The sequence below is a fragment of the Podarcis raffonei genome, chromosome 4, assembly GCF_027172205.1.
Source record: "Podarcis raffonei isolate rPodRaf1 chromosome 4, rPodRaf1.pri, whole genome shotgun sequence".
NCBI classification, from domain to species: domain Eukaryota; kingdom Metazoa; phylum Chordata; class Lepidosauria; order Squamata; family Lacertidae; genus Podarcis; species Podarcis raffonei.
The window spans coordinates 8,328,197-8,350,603 of record NC_070605.1 but is presented as its reverse complement, the minus strand read 5'-3'; the positions used below and the strand labels follow the sequence as shown (position 1 = coordinate 8,350,603).

Below are 22,407 nucleotides of genomic sequence, written 5' to 3'. Positions count from 1 at the left end.
CATGCTACCCAATGATGGGAATTGGAGCCCAACATCTGGAGGTCACAGGTTCCCCTCCCCGTCTCAGCCCAAGAAGAGACTATCCAATAAAGAAAAACCACCTTACTTATTCTGCATCTCTAATTATGGTAGTAAGGCAGCTCTCGCTCACTGTGTTAATTGCTAGCTGGCTTAAATGAGTTTATCTGCAAAGCAAACAAAAAGCCAATCTGTAGAAAAATGCCCCATAAAATCTACAAGTGTTCCACTGAGATCTAGGTTTGTGTTTTCACATAAAGTCTGTTCTACAGCAGTGTGATTTAATTGTAAGCCCCCAAATGCACGTTGAACCATACATTTTTCAAGCCAGTGTAGACATGCCGTATGGCATTCTGAAGAGTTTGCACTGACAGGGACAGAGGTAGCATCTCCAGCCATGACCCAATACAGACATGGTTGGAACGCCAGGCTGCTCTCGCATTTGGACCTAAGTTCCATTTAGACTGCGAATGTGCTCCCTGGACTAGAGTAGTCCAGTTACTACAAAAGTCTTACTCACTGTGCGATCTTCCAGGTACATGGTTTTTGATAAGAAGTCAATGCCAATAGTTGCCTGCAAAACAAAGTTTTCATCAGTGACCAAGTAAGTTACTTTTTCTTAGGTTGCTTAGGTCGTGTTCCCAAAAAACAAAGATCTACCCTGCCATTTGGAAAGGACAAAAATACAGTGGTGCCTCGCAAGACGAAAAGAATCCGTTCCGCGATTCTCTTCGTCTAGCGGTTTTTTCGTCTTGCGAAGCAACCCTATTAGCGGCTAAGCGGATTAGCGCTATTAGCGGTTTAGCGGCTATTAAAGGATTAGCGGCTAAGCTGCTAAAAGGCTATTAGCGGCTTAGCGGCTTAGAAAAAGGGGGGGGGAGCGGGGGGAAAAATCGCAAGACTGGCAAGACGTTTCGTCTTGCGAAGCAAGCCCATAGGGAAAATCGTCTTGCGAAGCAACTCAGAAACAGAAAACCCTTTCGTCTAGCGGGTTTTCCGTCTTGCGAGGCATTCGTCTTGCGGGGCACCACTGTACCTCATATATTGGCCACAATGCCAAGGCCACTTATTCCTACAATATTGAACAATAGGGGGGGACTCATTTCTGATCTACAGGGATGCAATCACAATAATCCATGGATCACGAAATTTACCCAATGGCAGGATCAATTGGAACTGCTCAAAAAAGACCTGAACTTTCCTTTAAAAAGCACGATCAAACACGCACATGCAACAAGGGAGGGCAAACAGTTATGAAGGATTTCCCAAAGGAGAGTGTCCCCAAAATCAGATTGCTTCATTCGGTGAAGATCCTCCTATGTTTTTCTGCCTCCACAAAAGCAATTTCAAAGGTCACAGCACAAGTAGTGTGTTATGTGCCATACAGGACATGGATGTGATGTGGCCCCTTGCTCAGGGTATTTAGGAGAATAGAACTAGCAAGGGAGAAGTGAAGGAAACCATGGGGTAGTAAAGATGGAGTGCTTTGGGAAAGCTATACTGAAGAAGGTAATTTTAGACCTGAGAGAGGGAAGGTGGGGGGGGGGAGAAAGGAGCAGCAGGCAATGCTGGAGAGGACTGAACGTTTCTTTCAGCCATATTGGCTTTCGTGCCAACACCCTATCTGGGAAAGGAAAGGTATCTTCCCCACTGAAAATTAGCTTGGGTGGGTGGCGGGGAGACCAATGCAACAGGATTCACCTTCTTCCACAGCAACTTTGGGTGCTAATAATTCACGCCATTCCATTTTAGGTTTTCCAGATGGGCCATGGAAACTTCTTGAACACACTTAAAAGTCTGGTCATTTCCAGCTAATTTCGTTTCCAGCATTTCATTACGGAAGTTCTAAACACATCCAAAGCTCCACCTATTTGCCAAATCCAGCTGAACGAACACCTATTCCAAAATGGGTGTATCTACATAACAACTTTTAAACTACTTTAACAAGTCAAACCCTCTTCCAGAGAAGCCTGGGAACTATACTTCTGCATGGGATCCAACAGAATTCTCAGCAGCCTCCCCAAATGACAATTCTCACAAATCTCTGATACGTTATTTGCCCAGATACGTCTCCAAGACTGCTGCTGAAGAAGACAAGCCAACAAAGAGTAGTCAATATAGCTATAGCAACTGTTTTTCTTTTGTATGCTCAACAAGTCTGCTTTAAGATTTGAACAGAATCCCAGGCACATAGGTTCCCCATTATATGACTGACTGCTAATCTGCCCTTTCTCATGACTTTAATATATTCCTGTGTCTCCATCAAACACCACTGCAGCATTCCATTCTGCTAAATGTGGTATCTCTTTGGAATTAAGCAAATGAAGGATGGGATTCACTAAAAATATACAAGGTGGTCAAAATGATAAGGCCCCGCATGGCTTTCTAGACAAATAGACATTTCTATGCTTGCCAAAGCAGCAGAATTTGGTCTTCGACAAGGAGTATATGTGTGTTTGCAGAGATTCATATATAAAAATTTGAGACTATTTACAAGCATGGGAAAAACCTGAGCACACTGTTAGCAATTAAAATTGGAGCCTTTTGCTTTCCATGCTATGAGAAGCCTCCTCTACAAAATGTGCCATTTCATCTCCTTCAGTTTTTCTGACACTCAGTAGGAAATGCTGCACTGATTTGCAAGTCTGTTCCGCTGTTCTCCTGAAGGCGGTTTATTAATAATAACTGGCAGGCAAGAGCTGAAGTCCTGCATAGCAGCTAGCAGGCACATGCACCACACATACACACAGCAAATTTTAAATACAATCTTCTTAATTTTTCTAGTGACTGACAACAGTATGAGGGATACTCTGTCTAGGTGCTGAGAAACACTGATTTGCTTGCTGTCTTATTTCCACCACCAAACCCTAGATAGCCCCAGGCTTGTGAGAAGCCTTTCAGACATAGCTTTTTATCAGGAAGGAGTAGCTAAGCTAGAAGAATCTCCCAAGGGGGAATGAAGGAGAACAACAAACAGAAGCCCATTCCCACCTGGTCTAGACAAGCAAGAACAGCACCCAATCCCAGCTTCTGATATAAAGGTCAGACCTTTATCGCATCCACCGAGGACTAATTGCCTCTGATGAAAACTGAAAAGAAACAGTGACCGTTTCCTGGACTCCAGGTTAACTTTCATATCTGTCAAAGCAAGGGGCATTTCTGCACAGCTAATAACATCATCTGTCCATCTGTTCCTTTTTCCATGTACAGTAATAAGATCTTAAGTTCCAAGGCATGGCAAGTCTTAAGGTTTTAAGTAGAGGCTGGATGTCCCCCTAAAAGAGTTTGCAACCTTATGAGGCAGCCTGCTCTGCCATGGAACATCTCGTACCATAAGCAAGAGTTTCTCAAGTTTTGTCTAAAGCCCTTTTCTTGTAATTGGAACCCATTGGTTTAGATCCTACCCGAAGCAACAGAAAGCAAATTTGTGCCATCATCTAAGCGATAGCCACTTAAAATCTGAAGATGGCTATTGCCTCTTAATAGTCTCTCGAACACAGCTCATTAAATAATTTTGCCCTTTAAGCCATTAATATGCTGGCCAGGGAAACTGGGATCTTTTTCCATGAAGGTGAAGAGAAGACAAACATCTGCTTGCCTGAATATCCTAAGGCATGGGGATTGGCCTAAAATCATATATTGCTCTAAGACTCCCTAGTATTCTATGGGACCAACATAGCAAAATGGACAAGATTGCTTCCTGCATGAATTCTGACAAGTCACCTGCCCTTTTTTAACCACATAATTCTCACCTCATCATCTTCCTGGTGGCAGCTCCCCAATTATAGAACACTCCCATGAGATATCTGATTAGCACCCAGATTAAAAGTCTTCAAGTATAAGATAAATTCATGTTTATTTGTCCAGGCCTTAGAAGTAGTTAGCTCCCAAAATTACTAGGGCTGTAAGTGACTGTTGCTGCTGATTTGTATAGATTTCACGGTTTAATTATCATTTTATTATTATATTGTTTGCTTTCAATAATTTTATATTGATAGCCACTCTGGGGTCCTGTTTGAAAGAAGAGAAGACTATAAAAATACATAAAACAGACCATTCCCTTATTTGAGAAGTGCAGCAATGCAGACCACCTATTCTCCTTACCAGTGGCTTAGATTTTAAAATTCAGAATCACAGTATTCACATTTCAACCCTTATGGCTATTAAAATCATTTATACAGTGAAGGCTTGGAAGCCACAGGGAAGGCTTTAGTACCTGCCTATACAGTTCCTGAACTGTCTCCCAGGTTCTCCACTGTGAAAGGCATGGATGCTGCCCTATTTTATACCTCATCTTCACTATGCATTCTCTGAAGATCTCACATTTGGTAGCAGTGAAAGTTTCTTACAAATTATGCAAATTCAGGCAAAGTTTGCGCAATTCATTATGAGCACACAACTGGAGCTCCCCCTTAGGTAAAGGTGGTTTTCCCTCTCCTTAGATAGGAAAAACACACAGGGCTGGCAATTATGGTTGCAGAGCTCTGTGAGCATGTGCCGTACAGGCATGAGCTAATGTTAAGACTCGAATCAGAGGGACAAAGACAGTTGAGCGAGCCTTACAAGTAACTGTTCTGCAGATGCTTCTCTCCTTTCACACACTGCTGCTCTCTCCCTACCAGCCCCCCCCCCCGACAGAGCTGCCTTTTCCCAGCTACAAAAGACACTGCTGCCTGCCTCAATCTCTCCTTTCCCCACCCCTATTAAAGGGAGGGGGGCCCACACAGACAGTGTGCGCCACTAGATTAGCAGACAGGAAAAACATGTGGTGGACAAGCACACAAATCCAACAGAACTGCTCTGTAATCTTTCAGACCACAAAACATAACCAGGGTGGTGCTGGAAGGATGGGCAGATGCAATTCAGGGCCAGATTATACTCGCCCAGCGCAAATCAAGGCAAAGTGAAATACAGGGTAGAGTCTGTCCAGCAGAGATGCCTTGCAGTTTCAAGCTTTTAGTCATTCACTTTACAATTGGTTCGTTCATTATACCAAGATTCCTTTCCATGGAGATAGCCCTATTATTATAGGGTCAAAGATCGAAGCCAAAATCTAGGGCACATGCTCCACAGAGAAAAATAGGACTGAAAGAGGACCATGAGAAAGACAGATGATTACATAAAAGAATTGCTTCAACGGCTCTGTAATTACAGTGGCCGGAAATGGAAAAGATGTTTGCTCCACTGGGAGGCTTGAGGCCTCTCCAAGTCGTCCTGTGCCACGAAAGCTTTGCCAAATCTGCTGACCCAACAGGAATTTCTCTTTGGCCATTAGGTCAAGTGTTGCTCACGTTGCAGGAAAGACTAATTTGTAACTGGAAGCAAATATGTTAAGAACTACCCTTACAAATTATTTTAAATTAGGGTGAAAGCACCCCCAAAGTGTGTTTAGCGAGCAGCCCACATGCAGAGGGACTTCTTAAGCCCTGCATGTGGGGTTTCCTTAGTGACTTAAGATGTATTTGGAGATGGGATTCTCAGGAGCACCTTGCTGCCCGATACTTGCAATGCATGCAGTTGCTCTCTTAGTGACGTCTGGGCTCAATCCTAGAAGCTAGACTCACTCAACTGCAGGTTGCAGAGAGTATTTCCTCACCAAGAACAACCAACAATATCAAGTGTATGAAGCCCGAATACCACACCCTAGCCCTACATAGAAAGTAAAGGTAACCCTAACCCCTGACCATTAGGTGCAGTCGCGGACGACTCTGGGGTTGTGGAGGTCACCTCGCTTTATTGGCTGAGGGAGCCGGCATACAGCTTCCAGGTCGTGTGGCCAGCATGACTAAGCCGCTTCTGGCGAACCAGAGCAGCGCACGGAAATACCGTTTACCTTCCCGCTGGAGCAGTACCTATTTATCGACTTGCACTTTGACGTGCTTTCGAACTGCTAGGTTGGCAGGAGCTGGGACTGAGTAAAGGGAGCTCACCCTGTTGCGGGGATTCGAACCGTCGACCTTCTGATTGGCAAGCCCTAGGCTCTGTGGTTTAACCCACAGTGCCACTCGTATCCCACACATGAGATAGTAGGCGTGTGAATTTACTGTGTGTGTACCCTGCACCCCACAGTCACCTTTGACTGGTCTTAACCGTCCAGGGGTCCTTTACCTTTACCTTTCCTGATTTATAAGGCAAATCAGCATGATCTGGGTAAATTCTTATGTCTGAGCTGGATCAAGCTGTTAACAAGGTGTCTCGTGGCAGATCAGGGACTCCCTAAGCTTCCAAGTGGCTTTGGTTATCCAAACAAAATGTACGGCCATTTTTTTCTCCCCCTTTGAAAAAGTAAACCAATCTCCCAGCGCACAAATTATTATTATTTTTAAAAGCAAGCGGAAGGGGTCTATTGTCTCCCAGCTGTACAGTGTTAAAATCACATGAAAGTTTCTATTATTAGGAACCCACATTGGATAAATCCCTGCGTTATGTAAGTTGACATTTGTAAATCATGAAAAAATACTGTCTTACCTGGTAGGTGTTGTCAAAGCTGTCGTACATGAACCTGGTGATCAAAGAGGTCTTCCCCACTGGAAGACAAAATTGAGAGAGTATTAGTCACATCCAAAAAATGCATTCCAGGTGTTACACTTAAGTTGTAGCAGAAGATTGGCATATAATCAAACCGACAAAGAGGAAAATCGTCCAGTACAGATAGCATTTGAGAGTGAAGATGCTTCAGGAGCGGGAGGCAACACCAGATCAGAGCAAGAGACTACAGAAAGTTACTAGCTTTACTCTTTTTTTACCATCTTGTGGTTGCCTAGAACCTCAAAGGCGTAGGGTTCTTAGATGCCGTTTTTCGGAGGGGGGGGGGAGAGACAATCTTTGACATATTCTATAAAAGTATTTATATACAGCGCCACTCATAAAATCTCAAGGTGTGCACAATATAAAATATCATAAAACCAGACAAAATATACTGTTATCTACTCAGTATATTCAAACAGGGGGAAATATATAACAAGATCTTAAATTATAAGCTCTTACATTAGGATTGTTATAAAAGACTATCATTTGCAAAACCTTTAAAGTACATTTCATCCACGTTTTCCAAGATTTTGATCTGTGAGTTTCATGAAGCTCATTTCAGCCTACATAATGACTATTTGTGTGGCTCATGTTGGACACACTTCCCTATAAGGTGACAAAAGGATCTCTTTCATATAAATGTCTTCAAGTACTGGGATCTCACCATTTTAATTCAGTGAGGACTGTTAATGTGCAAGATTGCAGAAGTGATAGCACAATGATAGCACCTTTCCTGAGATTATAAGAATCAACAATAGCCGCTTCCTGCTGTGTCTGTAATTAAAGAGAAGCGGTGGGCTCAGTTCTTAATATGCACAGATTTACATAATGCAAGAACACCCACTCAAAAGTTCGAGTACAGTATTCAGAGGAATGGGACCTGAGGATTCGGTGTCACAATACATTCCTATGTTCAAAGCACTCCACCCTTTGTAACAGAATACCAGCCGGTAGAGCAAACAAGTAATGAAAGCTGCACTGTTACTAGTATTTACTCTCACTGTATTAGAAGGGCATTATAGCCTAGGACAGGGGTCTGCAACCCGCAGCTCCGGAGCCGCATGTGGCTCTTTTACACCTTTGCCGCGGCTCCGGGGCGGATACTAGTGAGGGGAGGAGGCGCATTGTGCGCCCCGACACTCCCCACTGTGGTGGACGCTGTACTGGCTGTGACGTCGTATGGGGGCGGTGCGTGCGTTAGTCATGCACCGTCCCGACGTCACCTTCCCGCCTGCTGTCAGATCGGAGGGCAGCGGCGCGCATGCAGGTCTATATTTGTTTTAAATGTCGCAATGGTTTTGCGGCTCCCAGTTTTTTTTTCTTCGGAAACGGGTCCAAGTGGCTCTTTTTGTCTTAAAGGTTGCAGACCCCTGGCCTAAGAGGACCCAAGAGGAGTGTACTGGATCAGGCCAGCGGCCCATCTATGTTACATTCAATCTCACCTTCTGTGGGAGGAAATTCAATATATGAATCCCTGTGGACCCATGTGTGTGGGTGAGCAACAAAAGAATTGGTGGGGTGCTTGGATTCAAAACATGGGGCTAGCAAAAAGAGAGCCCCAGTGGCAAAGTATTAAACTCATAACAATAAGTGGCACTATAAAGCATTAGGAATACAGGTTGCTAAACCTTTTTATGTCGTTGAGCTTCTAGCTCTCTTGCAATCTGCAGGCCACACACTGTTAAGTTTAAAACGTTTCACTTGCAGACTCAAGGTATCAGTCATGCATTGTTCCGTGCAGCAACACGGGTAGTACAGGCAGAAAACCCTTGGGTAGAAAATACAGAATATAGTGCCAAAACAGTACTCAAAGTTTGGGAGCAAGCTTTCACATGCTATCCAAAGGAGAGGGTTGTGCCTAGCTGAGTCTGTCTAGCAATACAATTCTATTTTCCTCTACCCCTTCATGCACTAATTAGCGGTCCTGTATACAGTCATACTTCATGTTACGTTTGCTTCAGGTTGAGCATTTTCAGGCTGCATCCCGTGGCGACCTGGAAGTACCGGAATGGGTTTCGCTGCTCACGCAGACGTGCAAAATGACGTCATGCACATGCGCAGAAGCAGCGAATCACAACCCACACATGCGCAGACGCAGGTTGCGTTCTTTTCAGGTTGCAAACAGACCTCTGGAACAAATCCCGTTCGCAACCAGAGGTACCATTGTAGTTACATTTGTCTGCAATCTCTCACACCCAACGGGTACACAGGAACACCATTCAACATTCGTTATATGCTATCATTAAGATAACCTAATACAGCAGTGGCATTCTGCGCCTAGGGACTGTAATCAACAGTAGGCCAGGCTTGCAACCAAGAATTCCCAGGTCTGATCACCAGCATAGCCAGACGGAGCTGGGGAAAGGTGGCTTCCTAAGTGCCTGGAATTGCTGGATCAGTGGTTTTCCAAAATCCTACCATCAGAGAATCAATGTAAGAAAAGGGCTCGTATATGCAGGAATCCTTGCATAGCTGCCATGAAACCAACGTATGTTGCAGCAGGGCATTCTGGGAGTGATCTTGAGTCTACACTTGAGGTTACAGGGAAACAGGCAGAGGGTCTTCTTGGTAGTGGCACCCACCTGTGGAACGCCCTCCCATCAGATGTCAAGGAGATAAGTAACTATGCAACCTTTAGAAGACATCCGGGTGTTTTTTGTGCTTGATGCTTTATTATGTTTCTGGATATTCTGGAAGCCACCCAGATGGGTACCCCACTCAGATGGGTGGGGTACAAATAATAAAATAAACTAATTAAAGTAAAATAAAAATAATAAGATGCTCTCTGAAAGCAAAAGTGCCTGAAAACTTAATGGATGCCAAGATTGTGGATTCTAATGAATACTGTTGCTGAAATCAGAGTGTGTTTTCAGCATGGCCAAACCAAAAGCTAGAAGGCAGTTAAGGTGTGTTTTACAGTGGTGCCCCGCAAGACGAACGCCTCGCAAGACGAAAAACCCGCTAGACGAAAGGGTTTTCCGTTTTGGAGGCGCTTCGCAAAACAAATTTCCCTATGGGCTTCCTTCGCAAGACGAAAGCCCATAGGGAAATCTCCGGGACAGCGGGGAAGCGCAGTGCGTCTTCCCCACTGTCCTCGGACCTCCTCCGAAGGCTGGCGGCGGGGCGGAGAGACCTCCTCCCGCCGCCAGGCTTCGGAAGGCTGCTCCGAAGGCAGGCGGGGGGGCGGAGAGACCTCCTCCCGCCGCCAGGCTTCGGAAGGCTGCTCCGAAGGCAGGCGGGGGGGCGGGGAGACCTCCTCCCGCCGCCAGCCTTCGGAAGGCTGCTCCGAAGGCTGCCGGTGGGAGGAGGTCTCTCCGCCCCACCGGCAGCCGTCGGATGGCTGCGATCTGAAAATGCTGGCGGGCGGCAGCGAACGCTTCGCTGCCGCCCGCCAGCATTTTAAAAGCCCCCGGGACAGCGGAGACTTCTCCACTGTCCTGGGGCAATCTGAAAATGCTGGCGGGCGGCAGCGAACGCTGCGCTGCCGCCCGCCAGCATTTTAAAAGCCCCCGGGACAGCGGAGAAGTCTCCGCTGTCCTGGGGGCTTTTAAAATGCTGGCAGTCGGGAGGAAAGCCCTCCTGTCCCCGGAGCTTGCGGGGTGGGAGGTGGGGAGAAGGGCTTTTCTTCCCACCGCCAGCCTTCAGAACAGCCTTCTGAAGGCTGGCGGTGGGAAGAAAAGCCCTTGTCCCCCCCCCCCAGCCTTCAGAAGAGGTCAGGGGACAGACTCTCCCCGGACCTGGTCTGAAGGCGGTTTCCATAGGAACGCATTGATTGATTTTCAATGCATTCCTATGGGAAACCGTGCTTCGCAAGACGAAAAACTCGCAAGAAGAAAAAACTTGCGGAACGAATTAATTTCGTCTTGCAAGGCACCACTGTATTCTGTAAGAAACTATTTCTATTGTTTGTTATGGAAAGCAAGCTTCATTTTACTACCACTATTCTGAGTGCTCTTTCGTGTTCCTTTAGAGGTCTGCCAACAATCTTGGGGGTTCGCAGGTCAGGTTTCATAAAATACTTAAACTTTTATTAAACTTTCTCAATTGGTGCTTAGTTTCAAATAGCCATTCAGCCTGCTACCTTAACTGATTTCTGCTACTCTGTTACCTACTGCAAGGGTTTTGTTTTAGTTCAATTTAATGAAATTTAATGAAAAATTTCTTTCCCTAGAAAAGATTCAAGGAAAATTCAAAGAAAGGCTTTACATAAAACAAGATGTATCTTTCAAAAAGACCCTTTCTTACAAACCCCAAAGGACTAAGCTAAATTAATGTATGTTAACTACTGGAGATAAAGCTAGCATACAGAATATTTAAAAAGGTAAAGGTACCCCTGCCCGTACGGGCCAGTCTTGACAGACTCTAGGGTTGTGCGCCCATCTCACTTAAGAGGCCGAGGGCCAGCGCTGTCCGGAGACACTTCCGGGTCACGTGGCCAGCGTGACAAAGCTGCATCTGGTGAGCCAGCGCAGCACACGGAAACACTGTTTACCTTCCCGCCAGTAAGCGGTCCCTATTTATCTGCTTGCACCCGGGGGTGCTTTCGAACTGCTAGGTTGGCAGGCGCTGGGACCGAGCAACGGGAGCGCACCCCGCTGCGGTGATTCGAACCGCCGACCTTTCGATCGGCAAGCCCTAGGCGCTGAGGCTTTTACCCACAGCGCCACCCGTGTCCCGCACAGAATATTTAAGAGAGTCCAAAAAAGTAGTGGCATGGAGGTAACTTCTGACTCCACAGGCCAGAACCCAGCTTGTGGAAGGCTAATCTTTGCAAAAGCAGATATTTTTCCACTTCCCCATCTAATCATTAGACAGAGGGGGAAACAAGAGTAGAAAGGTAGAAAGCAGTGGTGTCCAAACTTTTTTTCAAAGAGGGCCAGATTTGATGAAGTGAAGGGCCGTGAGGGCCGACCAAAGTTGTTGAAAGGATACAGTGCCCAGCTAGCCTGAGTTTACATGTTTAAGAACTCTCTTCTGTTTACATTACATTCTACCAGGTAAATACTCTGGGGTGGGTTCAGCTAAGAAGAATTCTAAAAGCCTCGTGCTAACCACTTACATTAGAGGCTGCCCAGCGAGTTTTAATGCCGAGGGCTTATCCACACGTTTGCCCCACTCTTTCCAGGCACAGATGTAGGCTTCAAAGCTCTTCAGTGCTCAGTTGGAACAAATTTGGGTTTTCTGCAGTTTGCCATTTGCTCCGATCGAGCTCTGAAGAGCGGGTTTTTGCAGGAAAACTCCAGAGCAAAAAGAGGGGGAGAGGGTGTCTGGATAAAGAGCTTTAAAGTGCATACCATGCCTGTTAAGGTAAGTGTGGATAAGCCCGAAATGGAAATTTAAACCTGGTTCCCAGCTCTGCCTCAATCTCACAGCAGCCAATGCATACACAACAGGATAGCGTATGGAACAGCTCTTCCACATCAGCTAAGCACATCAAGTACTGAGTGGAATGTTCAATGTCTAAATATCAGACATTTAAGAGTATACTTCTGAAAGCTAGCAAGGAAATCTAAAGCAGCTATTTCTAGTGGGAGCAGCTGCTCACATGGATTCAAGCAGCCAGGAACATCATGTACTGCTAGGAGAGCAGGAGGGAGTCTACTGCCTCAGTCGTCGTTCAGTGGCTTGCATGTGCAATGGTGAGCTTTCAGGCAAATGTTCACACAAAATGGTGACATCTCATAATTCTGCACACCAGTCAAATTAAAATGTAAGGAAATGTGGCAATTAGCCAGTGGCTTGAGGAAAAGAAAGGTCCTGTCTTGGCAAGGAGTTTGGTCGCATTGCCCTTCAAACAGCTCTAGGACAGAACGTAGGCAAGCTTTTAGGGTTAGCATTTATCTACATGGCTACACTGCTATAACTTTAGTTCAGCTGTTTGAAAGCATTCTTTTTGCCAATGATGACTCTGGTGTCTGGAAGCTAAAATGCAAGTCTTGCAACTATTTCCCTGGCTACCTCTGCATAATTGATTGAGGAGTTTGAACTGCATGCTTTGTGCAAGGAACTGATGCATGGATGGGGAAAAGGCAAATATGCAATCCTGCTTTGATTCCATTCCATTGGGAGGAGCCAACAGGTATTCTGGGAACCTCCCCCCCCCCGCCCTGTTTCCATTTAGAAGCTCCTCTGATTGGATTGAACAATTGAAAATTCATTTTAAAATGTATTGACAGCTTTCCAAAAGTTCAAAGCTGAGTGCAATAGGCACCTTAAACAAAACCTCAATAGACAAAATGAGTAACCTTAAACTGAAAGAGTAATAAAATAAAATTAGAGGGCAATAGGATGCCCCAACATGAAATCACACTAAGAGCTAAACTGGCATTGAACCAAAGCCCAAGTAGCTATTCCCCACACTGCATATTAAAAACAAACACACAATAATACATACCATTTTGTACTCAAATAAGGGCAAGAACCTCTATATTTTGCTTTTTCAGTTCTCGCTCCAACAAAGTAAAGTAAGAATAGGTTCCTCACTCAAATCAATCTTGATCCCTGAATCAATTGGCTGGTGCCAGCCAAGCGCTGGGTGCAACTGCAAAGGGACCTGCATTGCAGCTTCCAAGTTGCTTGTCTCGCTAGCTACAATGAGCAAATACCTATGATTTGCCAGGGCCTGCTGATGAGAGCCCACTCAGAAAGCATGGGCAAGAGCTCTGCTCATCATCTCTGTGGGCTTAATTTGATCCATTAACACTACAACCTGTTCTCAACACCAGACTTCTGCTCTGGAACACAGGTAAAAGAGTTTATTTGCATATGTATGCACAAAGTGCTGTTCCTCACCAATAAGTAATCACTACTAGGCCCCACACATCTATTACAGAGGACTTCCACCGTGCTTGTGATATATGGGCTTGAACTGCAGCACTGCCCGCCGGTGATTCTTGGTAACCTGCTCACCTGCTTATAATCACTAGTGTTCAAGTTCGCAGTTACATTAAGAATAAGCAACTATCAGTGGATTCATTTGATCAGCCTGCTGTCCAAAAGTGAGATACCGCAGTGGCCTGAATATAAGGTGCACCCACAAATAAGCCGCACCTTTAAAATTCGGCGGCTTGGGGGAGACTTGGGAGCTGCGGATGGGCCGGGCGCAATTGCCCCGCACTCCCAGGATGCTTTGGGGGGGGAGCTGTGCCACTTTGCCAGCGGCGTAAGGTCATGAATAAAAGCCACACTTTAACTTTTCACGATCAGAATTTGGAAAAAAGTGCAGCTTAATTTCGGGCCAATACAGTCCTGAGTTTTACAAAACAGTGACAGCCCTGTCCATAACCACGCTGTGTTAAAATGTACTGGGGCGTAACAACAATAAATGATAATAATAAATAATAACAACAACCACCCTTAGAGTGAACCTTACAGGGCAGGTTACAACATTAAAACACATAATTGGACCTTTCATGGTTCTGCAAACATATATGAAGATAACAAGGAGATAAGCACCAGTCCCATTAACATCTCTTCTGGTTTGCTGAATTCTTCTACATTTGAACCAAAATGAGGCACCAAAGGCACAGAAGTGTTTATGAGAGGCTGGGTTAACATTCACCTGCCTGAAATGCATGTTCTGTTTCTTTCATTACCGACTAGGCCAGTTTCACTGCTGTTCATTCTTTCCTCTTGCCTTTCGGGCACACAAACACTAACCTCTTTCCACATTGGTCAAAATTCTGTATTTGTCATATTGTTTCTCCCTACTTTATTTGTAGGCAGCAACTTGCCTGACAGTGGGACTAATTTACAGTGGTTCCAATTAACATGCTCTTTTATTTGCTGCTCCTGTAACTGTCCATCCAACAGCACACTGCCTCAGCACTGTGGAAAAGGAATCCTTGTTGTAATTGCAAGTCATTGCCATAATTGCTCTGGGCAGCAAGATCAGGAATTTGAGGGAGTGGGAGAAAAGAGCAAAAGTAAAACTTGAGGGGGGGGGGAATGAAATTTATCTGCACAAATAGTCTTGCTCTTTCTGCTCTTTAACTGGTGCTTTGGCCAATCTTACATTAAGATTTTGAAAATTGGCCTCTTAATCACTTCCTTGGAAAATTAGTCCCACTGTTTATTTGTTGCTGCCTACAAATAAAGCTGTAAATTACCGTATTTTTCGCTCTATAAGACACACCAGACCACAAGATGCACCTAGTTTTTGGAGGAGGAAAACAAGAAAAAAATATTCTGAATACCAGAAGCCAGAACAGCAAGAGGGATCGCTGCGCAGTGAAAGCAGCAATCCCTCTTGCTGTTCTGGCTTCTGGGATAGCTGCGCAGCCTGCATTCACTCCATAAGACGCACACACATTTCCCCTTACTTTTTAGGAGGGAAAAAGTGTGTCTTATAGAGCAAAAAAGACGGCATTTTTTAATCAGCCAGAAGAAGCTCCTCAAAGTTGGTTCGCTGCAAATGCTTTTCGATTCTCTTATTTTAGATTCACAATGACTCTGCACTTTAGAGAAGGGCTACTTGTAAGGAACGTGCCTGTACAGCCCATAGGCTGCAGGTAGATTCCTATTGTGATTTAAAAAAAATACATTTTAGTCCTCTGGACTGTTAACACAGAGGTAGAGGAAAAGCTATTAGCATCCTGCAATTAATTGCCAAATTCCCCACCAATGTTTCTTAAAATGGCACCAAGGGCAATTTCCCAGATTAAAACTGGAGACACACTTTCTGTTCCACTCAAAAAGGTATTTTCCCCTTGATCAACTCCTTAACCCCCACCTGAGGCATTCTTGCAAATGAGGGACATACCAGTTAGTATTGCCTCCTATCCTCCTCTTTTACTTCATCAGACCATGCTTTCGGAGCACTGATGATCTTCTGAGCTTCTACAGCTCTCTCTCAAGTAATCATTGGTGCAGCATTTGTGTGTCATTATTTTTTAAAAAACACACACAAATGTATAGAATGGGAGTTCTCCTTGGTGCTGAAATTGGGGGTGGGGGGTTGCACTGGACAGACATCCTGAGAGTGTAAACAGTGGACGCTCGGGTTGCGAACGTGATCCGTGCGGGATGCATGTTCACAACCCGCGTCTGCACATGTGTCTAGAGAGTTCGTGGGATTTTGGAGTAGTATTTTGTATATTACGGATACCATCCCTCTACCATGTCCCTTTGTTGTTAGGAGGAGGTTTTTGAAGGTTGTCAGGAGCCTAGTTGCTACTGATTTTACTACTGGATTGTTTAAGAGGGCATGTAATTGGTGATGTGTTAACCAGGGCATTTGGGTGTCTTCTAGTTTGTCTTGTATTTCTTGTGTTGCCAAAGGTTTGTTATTTTTATAGAAGTCTATTAGGCGATATAAGCCTTTGGTTTGCCAGGTTTTAATCTGGAGGTTTTGTGCTGCGTGGTGGAATAATGGGTGGTACGCCAGGGGAATTAGTGGGGATGGGATTGGGGATAGTTTGCCTATTACTGTTTTACATGCTTTGAGCGTGGTCTGTGTGTACCTGTTGAGTGTTGTGGGAATTTTCCTTAAGTTTGTTTGGGAGGAGAGGGTATGCTGTGGTGCAGGTATTTTCAATTGTGCCCCTCTCTAGGTGTATCCATTGTTTTGTCTCATCTTCTAGTATATATGGGATTATATGGCGTATTTGGTTGTCAATGTAATATGCTTCTATGTTGGGGATTCCCCATCCTCCTTCTGAGGTGGGGAGGTGCGGGTATTCGGGGCTTATTCTTGGCTTTTTGTGTGAGAAGATAAAGGAGTGTAGTTTTCCCTGCCAACTGCAGAGTTGGGTTGAGGGGATCCAGATTGGGAGGGTTTGGAATAGGTAGGTTAGTTTTGGGAGAGTGATCATTTTGATCATGGCTGTTTTGTCTGAGAGAGTGAAATTCGTGTTGTTCCATCTCTTTAGGTCTTTGTTTATTTGGCGCCACAGGGGCTTGTGGAGATATAATTTATTGACGTTTCTGGTTATTTGTACCCCTAGGTATCTGAACTTGGTGTGGCAAAGTTTTATATTGGTGACATTAGTGAGTTCTTTTTGGGTGTGAGGAGGGGTGTTGAAGCACATAGCTTCTGACTTTGCAGGTGTCCTAATGGCCACAACACCAGACACCTTAAACACAGCAACCTCTCTAATCAGAGAACTCAACACATTTGCAATGGTGTCGGGCCTACAAGTAAATTTTCCAAAGAGCCCTAATTTATAGGTTCTGCCTTTTATTTCCACTCCCTTGATGTCTGTGGCTGCTCGGATTCGGATTGCTAAGGGTTCCAGAGCCAGGATAAATAAGAAGGGAGACAGTGGGCATCCTTGTTTTGTGCCTCTTTGGATTGCTGTGGTATTAGAGTCCATATTGTTAGTTCTGCATTTTGCTGAGGCTTGGGGGTATATTTGTTTGAGGATTTGTAGGAAGTTGGGGCCAAATTTCATGCTAGTTAGTACATGCCCCTGTTTTTGTAAGTTAAACAGCTTAGACAGATATGGTGAGACATGCTAGAGTCACAGCAAGAAATGAATATTTAAGAGTACAGAGGATACTGTGACTTGTATATAAAGTGAGTGAGATAATATGGAAACTCACAATAAAATTCAGTTAGATGGAAGAATGTTTAAAATTCTCTAGAATCATCATCCAGATGCAGCAACTGATGGCTAAATTTCCAAAAAAGACCTGCAAACACAAAGCGAGTCTGTAGCTCTCAAAAGGGAGACTGCAAAGCTAAGAGTCTCAAGCATTAGTATACTAAGCAGCCCTCTCCACTGGCATGCTAAGACAAAGCCCTTTAAAAAAGTAGTAGTAACAGGCCATGAGCTAAGTATACAAGACTAAAGGGATGACGGAAGCCCGCATGAATATTTATGACTGTCTGGTGTAAAAGAAGCAGAAATGGAAGCTAGAGTAGAGTGAAATGGCATGAAATAATGAGGAATGACACCCAGCTAGCAAGAGAGCATCCTCAGAAGAGAGAAAATTCTGCATACTCTGGCTCCAGTGGAAGAGGGGGGTGGGGAAATCAACCCTAAATTAGCCCCATTCTCAGCAGCACACAAATATCAACACCAACATTATCAAGGGTAATGGAAGTAGACTCTTGATAACCGGATCACACCAAATGCAAAATACATGCAGAATTTTGCAGATATCGTCACTGAAGAAGATCCAACACCCCACACAATTAGATTCATAGCCTCTTCCACTTCTCCTCAAGAGAAAGTGGGGACATGCTCGTTTATTATGTCGTCTGGAAAGCAAGAAGTTGCTGAATGAATGCTTGTATGCTACAGGGACTTCCCAACCATGAAGTCCTTGTTGGTGGAGGATGTACATTGGGAGTTCAAGGCAGAGTCTTACTCCTGTTCCCCCTTCCTCCGTAGAAGCAAATAATACAAATCATTTATATGGAAGGAGGAAAGGGATGTTTGTCAGGCCAAGTTTAAAAAGATCTGGTGGCTGGGACAAGAGGCAGGCATTGCTCTAGTTCAACTCTGATACTATATCCCATTTACTTGTTGTTGTTGTTTAATCGTTTAGTTGTGTCCGACTCTTCATGACCCCATGGACCAGAGCACGCCAGGCACTTCTGTCTTCCACTGTCTCCCGCAATTTGGTCAGACTCATGTTTGTAGCTTCGAGAACACTGTCCAACCATCTCGTCCTCTGTCGTCCCCTTCTCCTTGTGCCCTCCATCTTTCCCAATGTCAGGGTCTTTTCCAGGGAGTCTTCTCTTCTCATGAGGTGGCCAAAGTACTGGAGCCTCAGCTTCAGGATCTGACCTTCCAGTAAGCACTCAGGGCTGATTTCCTTCAGAATGGATAGGTTTGATCTTCTTGCAGTCCATGGGACTCTCAAGAGTCTCCTCCAGCACCATAATTCAAAAGCATCAATTCTTCGGCGATCAGCCTTCTTTATGGTCCAGCTCTCACTTCCATACATCACTACTGGGAAAACCATGGCTTTAACTATACGGACCTTTGTTGGCAGGGTGATGTCTGCTATTTACCCATTTACTTAGTTCCACTGAATTTCAGCGGGAGGCACTGAGAACAGAACTTGCTCCTAAAAGCATATTCTTATCCTCAGTTTCTAGACCCAAAGTGTGATGAGCCGAGGCTGCCAGGCCCTGGTGAAATGCTTACATTTTTTTTACACTACTAATGAAATAGCCTAACCCATATTCTCCATATTCCAAATGGAAGAAACCAATGTTTTAAAATCTATTGTCTAGCCTTATGAGAATTTCCTTCCTGTCTTTATCTGGGAATAACTTGTGCGCATTTTCAATGCAAACGTATACAGATGGATTTCAAAGCAATACTGAAATCTCTGGTCTCTGACTTTACATCAGCAACCTCTGCAGTCTTCTGTGGAGAGCTTACAAAAAAAAAAAAAAAGCAAGCTCCACCTGCAGATAAGGCTGGAGAGGCAGCAGATCCTATTCTCCCATCACAATTTGTCTGCCACCAAGTGCAAACTGGAGGGCTTAGTTCCAGTCAGGCATGAAAAATCTTGTTTACTTTAGATATTGCCTGTCAGACTACTTGCTGGCCACTGGTGCATTCCTAAGAGTGCTCTCCAAGCTTAAGAAAAGCAGCAAGTTTATCACCTCTACAAGAGCCAGATGTCAAGCAAGTAGTACTGTACTCAGAGGTTTAGAGAAAAGATGATTGGGAGAAGATGCGGTGTTGAGTTTTAGAGATCCTTGTGCTGTGTTGTGATCTTTTGGAATTTTCATCTATCATCCTAGCCAGGAATGCATGTATTCTGCACCCAAAAGTGTCAAAAAACCTAGCGGCCCACTGGGAAAAGGTCCCCCCCCCAATTATCTGTATTTCAAAATTATGCACTCAATTGTATTTTTAGGTTTCGTATTTCCTTCTTTTAGTAAACTGCCCTGTGTATAAAATTTAAGGGCAACAAACATACTTATTAAAATATTAAAAGCTGCTTAATTTGTGCATCTTTTTCACAATCCATAGTTTATATCTAAATGATCTTTTTTAAAAAAAGACAACAACCCCCCCAAAAAAAATGATAGAAGGAAGGAAAGTTTGTAACAGAGTTTTTTTAAAACAGGGATTGTGGGGTGGGGAGTTCAGGAAATAACAAGCCAATTAGCTCAATGTCCATTTCAGGTCAATTAGTTAAAATCATTATCAAAGATATTATTAAAGACGTATATAGCGTCTACAACAGGACAATGGGTGTAGCCAAGGGAGGGGCAGCTGCCCCACACAAATCAATTAAAATATATAGCAAACTGAGGTTCTGCCCCCCAACAAAAGGTCTGCCCCCCCCCAACAAAAATCCTGGCTGCAGGACTGTGGAATGAGTTGTAGTCCAAAACATCTGGAAGCACTAGGGGAAGGCGGCAGCTAAAAAAGCCAATGCACTTCTGGGCTGCATCAATAGGAGTATAGCATCTAGATCAAGGGAAGTAATAGTGCCACTGTATTCTGCTCTGGTCAGACCTCACCTGGAGTACTGTGTCCAGTTCTGGGCACCACAGTTTAAGAAGGACACTGACAAACAGGAACGCGTCCAGAGGAGGGCAACCAAAATGGTCAAAGGCCTGGAAACGATGCCTTATGAGGAACGGCTAAGGGAGCTGGGCATGTTTAGCCTGGAGAAGAGGAGGTTAAGGGGTGATATGATAGCCATGTTCAAATATATAAAAGGATGTCACATAGAGGAGGGAGAAAGGTTGTTTTCTGCTGCTCCAGAGAAGCGGACACGGAGCAATGGATCCAAACTACAAGAAAGAAGATTCCACCTAAACATTAGGAAGAACTTCCTGACAGTAAGAGCTGTTTGACAGTGGAATTTGCTGCCAAGGAGTGTGGTGGACTCTCCTTCTTTGGAGGTCTTTAAGCAGAGGCTTGACAACCATATGTCAGGAGTGCTCTGATGGTGTTTCCTGCTTGGCAGGGGGTTGGACTCGATGGCCCTTGTGGTCTCTTCCAACTCTAGGATTCTATGATTCTAAGGCAACAGTAGTCCAATTTGGATGCAGCCAGGGCATATTAAGTAAGTTCTAAGTATTAGCAGATGGCCAGATAAAATATATTGACAAAAGGCTCCTGGGAGGTTATATCCCCTGCCTCCAAGAAATATAATCACAGCTGTCCTTGCATCCATTGCTCAGAGAAGGAGAGGCTGCAGGGACTGCCAGCTACGCTAGAAATGTAGAGTAATTTGTCAGATCAGTAATACTGCTTATATTAAGTAACTTTAAAATATAAACCCAGAGCAGACCCCAAGGAGCACAACTAGCTTTTTGGATGGGGAAGAATCTTATCTGGAGATGTTAGATAGGCTTGCTATTCTGCTCAGTGTCAATATGTATTTCTTTTTTCCAAAGTGCTTTTTTCCTTTTCCTTTTGATGGTGCTATTATTTGAGAGATTATACCTCAGACATTTGTTGCAGTTCTTTGTCAAGTTGATGGGTTTTTTTGTACTATGCTTTTCAAAAATCAAATAAAAATATCAGATAATCCTTGCCTGAAGATTTACAGTCCTGTTCTCTAATCTCCATACAGTGCTTGTTATATTTTAAGCACTTGGAAAGCGATAAATAGTTCAAACTGAATTTTATTTAATTCCACATCTCATTATTGGTAATACCACTTGAGATTTTAGTGCAAGAGTAGTCAGATCACAGAAACACACAGCAGCCGGCGCTAGTAGCATGGAAAAGGAAGTATTTCTTTTTAATATCATAGGTAAGGCAAGTCACTCCTGCCCTCTGAAAACAGACTATTAACAATATGATAAGCTATTTCAAGTTGCAAGATATTTGAGGGTGCATGGTTTTTTTCCACAGCCTGAAGATTACATCTATTATCTTTTCCCCAAAGATAAGAGGAAGAGCTAATCAGCAATTACAGACAACAAATGCCAGACACAAAGGCTCCAGAACCCTCTGAGCTGCACCTGCCATTGCATCCTTAAGCAGTATTTCAGCAGCAATCCACACCTAAGATGCAATCAAGTACATAAGCAATAGCATTCCCACTCCAACATTTAGGGACAAATGTGTAGCTCTCTGGAAAAAGTATCAACAGGGGGCTCATCCCCATGCTCAAGTCTGGACATTGATGTTAACTTTAAAAAAATGTTGTCTGTCTGAAATTGGGATACAGAAAGTTAAGCAACGAAGAGTTAACTGTCCTTTAAAAAAGAAAATACATCAAAATAATAGAAACTGACCAGAAAAACCAATCCAAGCCAGATTCCTTTCAGGAGATTCCCTTTACAATATTCTTGTAAATACCAAGCAAGAGGCATTTTTACAGCTTGAAATACAAATTTTAAAGGTTTTTAAATTATGCAGGATGGGCAGATTTCAGGATACATTTCAACCCTAGCAAAGCAATAGTTAAATCTGAGATCCAACTTTTGGTTGACATTTGTATGATTACTCTGTGCAATCTCTCTCTGTGCAGTCTCTTCTTGTCATTTATAAGCAACTTTTAGAAGATTACATTGTGGTGTGCAATCCCTTGGGCTGTGGAGGACCTTGAGCAAGAGACCCTAGGGAAGCGAAGAACTTTCCGAAAAGGCAGCTAGGTTTGCCCCATGGATCTCCACCACTGCCAAAGGAAGAAAGAAAGGAAGACTACAAGATTAGCCGGGTAACACTTGGCTCCAGAAAGTAGCAACTGATAAGAGGTTGCCGGGTGGGTGGGTGGGAGTGCAGGCATCTTGCTAAGAAGCGTGTCTTGTGAACATCCACGTGGCAGAAAGAAAGTAATTCCAATTAGATTCTGCAGTGAAATATGCAATATCTATCTATCAGTAAGTGCAAGTAAGATCTGGAATCACTGAAAATCAGCTACTCTTTATCTCCATCTGCTACCAATGTTTTCTGGATTTAAGGGGCCACTGGGTCTTTAAAATCA

The 22,407-nt window shown here is 44.1% G+C and overlaps 1 protein-coding gene across 3 annotated transcripts in view; it reads right to left on the bottom strand.

Annotated features, from left to right (window-relative positions):
* The window catches only part of RAB6A (RAB6A, member RAS oncogene family), a 57,987-nt gene that overhangs the window by 18,190 nt on the left and 17,390 nt on the right, over nucleotides 1-22,407 (bottom strand). For 2 of the 3 annotated variants that reach the window (XM_053385384.1, XM_053385383.1), the window contains exons 2-3: nucleotides 6,487-6,545; nucleotides 539-592 (exon numbers count right to left, since the gene is read on the bottom strand). In XM_053385384.1, the coding sequence (XP_053241359.1) occupies nucleotides 539-592; nucleotides 6,487-6,545 (113 nt within the window). Of the gene's footprint in view, nucleotides 1-538; nucleotides 593-6,486; nucleotides 6,546-7,274; nucleotides 7,299-22,407 lie in introns of those variants that run through there. The other variant, XM_053385385.1, reaches the window with a different exon arrangement.